The following is a 9441-nucleotide window of genomic DNA, read 5'->3' on the forward strand; positions in this document are numbered from 1 at the left end:
ATGAAATTAGTTTAAGACGGGAAAATAAGATAGATAAAGGTTTTAGAATGCTCAAGCTTAAGGGGTTTAAATGCTCACTTTTCAGCGCTCATCGCAAAACATAAAAATTCATTAGCAATTTTAATCCCCGCTTTTTCTTTGTGATACAGTCTAAGGGTAATTCTCTTACTTGCCAAAAAATTTGATGTATTAAAGATTGGGTTAAGTGCAAAAAACCCCTCTACTATTGATATAGTGCATATCGGTCCCTGTGTGATAAAAAAACTCCCATATACTATCAATTTGGTGCAAATAGGTCCGTGTGTGGTGTAAAATGACGATAATACTCTTACTTCAGTTGAATAAATTAATGATTATAAACACCGGCCATGTAAAATGACCCTTTTGTCCAAATTTGTGTAAAATTGTGTTTGTTTGGCAGAAGGAGAAAATAAACCTCAAATTGTATAAAATAGGGATAACCTAAACCTGAATATAATTAAAACTAAAACCAAACATTCCCTAACTATACAAAGCATACTTGCTCGACGAATAATGTATGTTTTATAGTTTTTTTGGGTGTTATATATATACTCCCTCCGTCCCATTTTAAACGTCTGGCTTCGGGAATTGTGACTCACGAAGCCAGACGTTTAAAATGGGATGGAGGGAGTATATATATATATATATATATATATATATATACACTCTGCTTTTTCTTCTAGTGTAGTGAAGGAGGTGGTGGTGTTGGTGGGTATAAACGGTACTAGCAACATCAATGGCCGCAGGGATGAGGTCTTCACCTCAAATTGAGTTTTCGATTTCTTGATCTCGATCTGGTTCTAACTGATTCTCTCTCTAGAATTCTATCACTTTCTTTTTCTAAAATTATATTACTCTATTGGAATTTTTTGTTGTTCTTCATCTCCATGAGCTTTCGATTCCAAAAAGCTATATTAGCTATATTTTTTCTCTCCCTGTGAAACTATAGCAATGAAGACAAATACACCATTCCACTGATCAAACCAGTGGGTTCACTTTTAAGATCACTAATTGCATCCTCTGCAAATTTATATTTGCAACACTAAAATCACATTCCTAAAAATACACAAGGGGAGAGAGTCAAGAGAAAGAAGCGATTGTGGAAGAACATAAGAGTTCCTCTCTCGGATTCCGGCCACCGGAGAACTCGTCACCACACTCTAGCAAACCACAAGCCGTGCAACTAGAAACTTCAGCTCCGTCAACATCACCCACATCCCGAGGATCAATGCCGTCTCTATTCAAAAGAGCAAATGACATTATATATATATATATATATATATATATATATATATATATATATATATATTAAAAGAGAGAGTTAATACCTTTTTATTTTATTTTTTATATATAAATTTATTTCCAAAAAATTGTATCGTTAAAGGTTTTTTTATTTTTATTTATTTTTTAAAAGTAAACTAGTATAACTCTTATATATATATATATATATATATATATATATATACACTCTTAATAGTTAGTTGACGGTTAAATATATATATTTTTTATATGAACTTTTCTTATTTTCAAAGAGTTCTAGTCAAATTGAAATATTTGTTTTTTTTTTAAGGATTCTCTCAATAAACTATCTTCTTAATCTTAATAGTTGACAATTATATATACTTTATATATATTCACACAAAAAGACATTATATATATATATATATATATATATATATATCTCATAACCCTAGAGTGAGAGAGAGAGAGAGAGAGAGAGGGAGGAGGAAATGGGTATAGGCCTAAGGGGGTTAATATGCACATATGGTGAGGGGTAAAATGGGTATCAAAAGGGTAAAATAGGATTTTCATATTTAATTTTTGTTAAAAAGTGGTCACAGGGGCTTATTTGCACCTGTTTTGAATTTTATGGATTAACATGCACATTTTCAAAAAGTAGGGATTAGTTTTGCACAAACCCTATATATCAGGAGGGTTGACATTGGCTCATGGTCGGTAGCATATGTATGTCCCTAATAAAAGAGGATCTTTAATCTGCCTATCCGTACACAATATACATATATAATAATGTATAGGACCACCCAAATTAGGTATCCTCATTCACAATTACCATTGAAGACATTTAATTTGAAACGGAGTGAGTAGTATCAATACTAAAGTTGGCGGTCCATATTAACCATCCATTTGTTTGATTCTCAATAAAGCAGTTATAAAAGGAGAAAATTCTGAACCAAAATTCATGTTCATAGTAAATGTGAGAATGGACTGAATGTTGGAAGAAAAGGAAAGGAGATACCATCATTTGCTTTACATTCCCTCCCACCTATCCCAAACAAAGTGAAAATTTTGACACTAACAATTCCTTTGGTAAAAAGGAAAAAAATTGGATGAAAGGGATAGACCCTCCTATTCAGTTGGATGGGATGGAATGGAATAACATAGAATGAGAAGAAATTTGACTGAAAAAAGGGGAGAGAATTTTTAATTGTTTTTACAAACACATTTGAACTAATATTTGTGAAGGAATGTATTGCAATTTAAACTTTCATAGTAGCCCAATGTGTTGCAATTTAAACTTCCATAACAGTCCCAATTATCTTCCCTCCTATTTACGGTCTGTGTTTGGAAAGATGAAAATTTGTTGAGGAAGGATGACTCATCCATCTTATTATCCTCTCATCGTCTCGTCTCGTCTCTACCACTGCCAAATGAAGGAAGTTTATTCTTACTTCCTTCTTATCTGCTCTCCATCCCTCTTCTTTATCCCAAGAAGGATAAATGACAGCTACGTTGTTAACCAATTGTCCTATTTTTGATTCTGTACAAAATTATATATACCATGCTCCCTAACTTTGATATATACAAAATTAGTCATTTCATGAGCTTTCATCCATACCAAATATGAGTCATCCAACAGACATAGCGGTTCAGGATCATTACTCAAGGGTAAAGCCTAGCAAATACGAGTTCATCAAACATTAATACATCATTAAATTTTCGTTTCTCAAGTCAACCGTTGCTACGCTCACCATTACAGTAATCTTTCATAACTTGATGAAGTAATGCCATCTCAGCAAGTGGCCCTCAAGGGCCTATTCTTGTAATAATGTGCCCATTCTTCAACCTATTCTTAAATAAAATAAAATATACCAAAAGGACATTAGAATCAAAAGTCAATATCAGGCCTTAAAAAACAACTGGCATATCAAGCTGCAATATCGAATTTAAGTGACAATTAATCAAGCACAATTTGAGGAAAATAATTCAGCCAAAAAATGTAATATATGTAAAAGGGAATAACTGAACTTAATTGAACAATTTCATATCTATTCTGAACTTAATTGAACAATTTCAATCCCCAAGAAATTAGAATGATTACATGATAGACAACTATATCCATAGCCGCAAACAAACTCATACTCTACACTAGCACAACTTTAGTCTAATTTCTAGCACAGTTATAAAACATACAACAATTTAGTTTCACCAGTATTGTTCCAAATGAAGAGTGGTTTATTATAGAAGTTTCAACTACAATGAACAATTACCAAAACAAATTAGGAAATGTGAGAAAGATTTTCGATTTTTTTAATAAAAGACCAACCTGCCGGTCCAAGAAGAAGATGTACATACAATCCACCAAAAAGTTATTTTGTAAATATTCAACTAGCATGCGTGGAGAAAACAGAAAGTTAGTAGCTTTTCCTTTTCTAAATGTAATAATTGGAATATTCGAGAAAGATCAACACTGCAAGACAATTACAAAAAAAGACAGTATGCTCACGCAGTGCTAACTCATAACTTTTAAATAATTGCATGCATTCCTCCCCAGATTGACAAAGCTAATGATTCCACAATATTCATATGTGTAGCTTCATAGTATAATAAAACAAATTTAGAATTTAATCACAGTAGTAACTCATAACTTTTAAATAATTGCCTTATGCTGGATTGAGCGCGAGCGAGAACTATAGGGGCTCAACAAAATCAGTGGTAAGTATTGGGAATCCTTGTGCGAAACTAAGCGTACTTTTGGTTATGCCATTGGAGATTTTAATCCAGATATGTCATTTGTTGCATTTTAACACAAAATGCATGAGTAATTTCATTCGTTCAAGGCCATCAAAACAATTGAAAAAGAAGGCATGCATAAAGAAAGAACACATATCAAACGAAATCTGAAATTAAATTCATATAAAATTTCAGGATACAGATCTAATATGAGTTCCGAGAATGCTAAATTGACATAATTTAACTCTATGGAGATTGTACCTTCAGAAAGAGGATCTGAGTTCATCTACACCTCTAATCCATGGATAAATCAAATCAGATTGTAATATTAGAAGAGAATTAGAGAATACAACAAATGAAACAAAAAAAATTTCGAATCAGATTGTGATATCAGAACAGAAGCAGAAGATACAAAAACTTTTGAGATCGGGTGACTATGGAGAATGTTTCATATCTAGTGTTGGTTTATAACAGAAAAAGGTAAATAACTGCATCAGCCACCTCTCAATCATACATACAACAGTAGATTGAGACATGCTAAGGAAATATTCTCAAGCATGCAAAAAGAATGTTTCATATCTAGTGTTGGTTTAACAGAAAACGGTAGCATTGAGGTAAATAACCGCATCAGCCACCTCTCAATCATACATACAACAGTAGATTGAGACATGCATGGAAGTGGCCAATAGAATTGTATTAAGGGGTGTCATATATAATCTTGCAGAAGCACGTAAAGTTGAGGACAACATACATACATGACAGAGGATAGAATAGAAGAAGTAAACGAACTTACATTATATGACAAAGCAAGCGCAAACATTGGCCATAGAATAAAATACGTCTTGGACTTTCAAAATCTGATAAGAACGCTGCTCTAAGATGGCGTTGGCAAAGGGATCCACTTGAAACAGGGTTGCCACTGCATGATGGCAGGGTAAGCGATCAGAGGTACTCCTCCAATTAGGAGGCCCCGGATCAACAAACCTATCAAAGCCTGACCGCACCAGGCAAAACATGGAGTCACCCAAATAAAGGAGATTATTCTTCCGGTGAGAACGAACAGAGGCAGGAGCATCATCGAGGTACAGGAGTGGCAATTTCCCAATGTTGGAGTCAACATGATAACCGCACAGGAAAGAATCATTGCAAAAGTGAAACCACATAGCCATGTCATGAGCAAACACACGAGGTTGTAGGAATAAGAAATTGGGTGATTGGGGAATCACGATCCTCCAGATATTCTTATGCATGTTATAGTAAAATACGACATTGGTTTTCATTAAGAGAAGAAAACCGTCCAACGCAGTTGCATGAGATACAACACGACAATACTGTTGTAAAATGAAGCAGGAAGGAGCACCAATAAATGTCCAAGATGAGTCTTCATCACCAGGGTAGAAAACCTCTAAATCATGACCACACAAATCTTCACTCAGAACAAAAACCCTGTCATCAAAGGGCTTCACGGGCTGAATGACGATGGGTGCGTTCTTTGGAGTTCGCAAATGTTGATTTGCAGCTCCCAATTCACCAGAAACAGTATCATATACAAACACACTACAAGACCTTCTTACCAAATCCCTGGAACCTAACATATAAATCTTGGATCCGAAAGAGAAAAAAACCATACCACGGGGAAATTCAACTCCCAAAAGGAGCACCGGCTCATTCAGCAGAGAATAATCTTGATCAGTTGAGCTGCTCCGATAACTTAGCGACTTGGCATCCAGATCTATGCGGTAAAAAGCGTAACGACAATTTATCTTTTTACCATCTATGTAGATGTTACCACCATCAACAACCATGTACAGAGCCTTCTCTTCTACGATCTTGCTAAACATTCTTCTCTTCCTTGAGGAGAAATTTAATTTCTTAGAATTTAATTGAATCGAATAATAAAGGATATATACACCATATGTATGTGTGTTTGTGTGTAGATAGAGAGAGGGAGATAGACAACCTTACAAAATTGGAATTGGAATCAGAAAAGCGTGCCGTCGGCTATACAGGATTCGGAATTTTGGAGACCCTGTATGGACGAATGACAGAGGGAGGCGCTTCGACCCTATTTATACTTGGCGTTTAATGCGATTAGATTTTATTTTTAACCCGTAAACTAAATTATTTATTGAATAAATACTATTAAATATTTAATAAATAATTTTAATATATAATAAAGAAATTTAATATTTTTTTATAAAATAAAATAAATACTTTTTTCTATCTCTCTATATGTATATATTTTTTCCTAGTTGGTACTTACACATATGTTTCTACAGAGACTTAAATCCCTAACCTTTCTTTGGGAAGTAAGAGGTTGATACTACTGGGGCACTGGTCCATTGGTACCTTATAAAATAGTGATCTTATAAACAGTTACCCACTACTACCTTATATTAAATACCTTAATGTATTTTATTTTGGATATATAATTCCGTTAAATTTGAAAAAATAATCAAATAATGTCTCGTGACTTAAAAGGTACATTTTTTGAGATATTTTTCATTCAAAGATTCAATATTTACATGTTAAAACACTCTTTGTTATTCCAAAAATAACTCGAATAAGTTTAACTCAAAACTCTCATTTAGTTTCAAAGATTCAATCTTTACTCATTAAAACATTCTTTGTTAAATTGTTACTTTTAAATATTTAATCTTAACTCATTAAAACACTCTTCGTGACTTCAAAGGGAACTCAAATAAATTTAAATCAAAACTCTCATTTTCTCTCAAAGATTCAATTTTTATACAATAAAATGATCTAGTGACTTAAAAGGAACCTAAATTGAGATATTTTCATTCAAATATTCAATTTGTACGTATTAAAACACTTTTCGTGATTTTAAAAGGAACTGAATTAGAAAGCATTTTTTTTGTATTCAATATATATCACAAATCATATAGCATTTTATTGTATTCAATATATATATCACAATCACACAATAATACATTTATTTTCAAATAAATAGTTAAATAATATATTTATAAGTAAAACTAAATGTGCATAATATATATGACAATTCATTTACTATCCCATTGAGTGATAAAATCATTAAAAATATGCGATAAGAATATTGAGTAAAAGTTATATAAGATGGTTTTTTATTTTTCATTTGAATAGAAAGCATTTTTCGTATTCAATATATATCATAATAGCCTTTTGTATTTTATAATAGCTAATGAAATCCTTTTGAATTCTTTTATTTTTTTATTTTTATAGGATTTAATTTATGAATTACTCTTTAGAAAAAAAAAAATTACCATTTTAAGACATATCATATAGAAGTTAGAAGCTAGAAGTTAGAAGTTAGTGTAAACTTTAATAATTCGTTAAACCCATTAATCATAAATTTACATGAATCCCATATCTTAAAACTTCATAATTTTTACATATCTATAATGTATAAATAAATACTTGTTAGATATAAATACCTCGATCTGTAATTGTAAAACTCGAAGAGAAGGCAAACGTCAAAATCCTTTCTGCGGAACGAACAACATGCTAAACTGTAATAGTTAAAGCGTGGAAACCAATTTCTCTCTCTTGACCTTTTGCACACATAAATATTATACGTGTTGTTTTCATTAGCGTACATAATTGATGGGATTTATGCACTTTTATAAAAGCAGAGAGAGGACCAGTTTTCCTTTTTAGTAATCTTAATTCCACTTTGCATCAAAGTAAGAAATAAATAGGAAAATACTTCTCTAATAATTAATTACCATAAATGTAATTTATAAGTTTACCAAATAATATAATATTAATCTGATATCTATTTTATTTAACCACCAAATAATAGAAGTAAATCACGTATCCAAATCATGTGGGTCACAAATATAAGAAAATATCTTATAGTCTCCCACTTGGCTCATATGATAACTTCTGTAGTGGTTCAGTAAAATAGTCATTAGTGTGCACCATAAATTAGATTGACTCATTAAATTGGTCATCATAAATACCATGGTAAATAAATTACCAATGCGAGTCATGACGGTTATATGTCCCTAAATGACACAGTCTTTTCCATGTACCACAACACTAGTAACCTATTCAACATAGTCTATAAATGAGAAGTATTAGTAATGATCTAACAGTAATGTCTTTTCAAAGACTGTTCCTATTACCACCTATTAAAGCAATATGTACATGTACATTAATTAATAAGAAATATCATAAACATATTTAATGAGCGCAAAATGTCAAATATATATAAGCATTATTAAACAATCCATAATTTAAAATAATAACCATCATTGACTACATTCAAGATCCATTCTTTCAATATGTTTCATAAATGTCTTGGGTAGTAATCCATTCGTTAATGTATAGCAATCATAAGTTGTTTGTTTATATGTTCAATAGATATTCGTTGTTTCTAAATATCTTCTTTAATGATAAAGTATTTTAACTTTATAATACCTATCATTTTAATACAAAAAGATCAATAATTGCAGTATAAATTTTCAGCAATCCGAAAAAATGTTACCCATGACTTAATATCCTGAAATAAATTATTCAACTATAAATTATAGTCTCAAAGCAAGTTACAAATTAAAAATTCGTAATAGACAAAGTAATAATAAATTACTTTACATTTTTTCATAATATTATTCCTCCAGCCAAAAGGAACAAATAACTAATTAAAAAATGTCTTTCTAAATGTGAACATATAATCTTTTATCACATACCAACTTGTATATACATTAAATTTCACAATATATCCATAAGGAATATTTTTCGTTTCTTTACCTTCTAACTAACTTATTCTTTGGAATTGCATTAGGCTGGATTTATCCCCTTTAATTTATAGAACAATATTAGTTGAATAATGTTCCATATCAAATCTTTATAGAACTCTTTCAATATAAGTTTTCTGAGACAATCCTAAAAATCCACGTGATCTATGATGAAATATTTCTATTCTTATCACGTAGGATGCCTCATTCATATCTTTCATTTTAAAGTTATTTGAGATAACTTTTAGTTTCATATAATAAACTAAGATCACTATTAACAAATAAAATATCATCAATATATAGAATTATAAATATAAACTTACTCTCACTAACCTTTTAGTGTATACACTGATCAACAGTATTTTTCTTAAAACCAAAAGAAATAATGGTATCATTAAACTTAATATACCATTGTTCGGAAGTTTGTTTAAATCCATATATTGGCATCTTAAGTTTACAGACCATGAATTCTTTACCCTTTAATGTGAAGCTTTCAGATTGTTCCAAACGAACTTCTTCTTATAAACTCCCATTCATAAAAGTTGTATTCACATCCATTTGATTTAACTCTAAATCATAATAAGCTACTACTGTCATGATATTTTAAAAGATTCCTTCTTAGATTTTGGATAGAAGGTTTCTTTATAATCTCTTCATTCATGACACTAATCCATTTAGTAAAATCATTACTTGTTAGTCACTAAATGAC

General features: G+C 31.1%; 1 protein-coding gene across 5 annotated transcripts; it reads right to left on the reverse strand.

Annotated features, from left to right (window-relative positions):
• Positions 1–2875: 2875 nt before the first annotated feature.
• On the reverse strand, positions 2876–6021 carry LOC132311178 (uncharacterized). 5 transcript variants are annotated; one of them, XM_059808951.1, is made up of 3 exons: positions 5959–6021; positions 4787–5844; positions 2876–3106 (listed from the first exon to the last, which is right to left on the reverse strand). In XM_059808951.1, exon 2 carries the CDS (start codon positions 5832–5834, stop codon positions 4788–4790), a length of 1047 nt encoding a protein of 348 aa, XP_059664934.1. In that variant the 5' UTR covers positions 5835–5844; positions 5959–6021; the 3' UTR covers positions 2876–3106; position 4787. The 5 variants fall into 5 exon arrangements, with proteins under 5 accessions (XP_059664934.1, XP_059664932.1, XP_059664930.1 ...); XM_059808949.1 differs by having other exon boundaries at positions 4787–5840; positions 5954–6021; XM_059808947.1 differs by having other exon boundaries at positions 5954–6021.
• Positions 6022–9441: the final 3420 nt, after the last annotated feature.

Source organism: Cornus florida, unplaced genomic scaffold (genome assembly GCF_030987335.1).
Source record: "Cornus florida cultivar Cherokee Brave unplaced genomic scaffold, ASM3098733v1 CherokeeBrave_3.0.0_Hap2_Chr06, whole genome shotgun sequence".
In the NCBI taxonomy this organism is placed as follows: Eukaryota; Viridiplantae; Streptophyta; class Magnoliopsida; order Cornales; family Cornaceae; genus Cornus; species Cornus florida.

Bases quoted from the DNA above. Each gene is read 5' to 3' on its own strand.
- LOC132311178 (XM_059808951.1), bottom strand. From the start codon at position 5,834: ATGTTTAGCAAGATCGTAGAAGAGAAGGCTCTGTACATGGTTGTTGAT.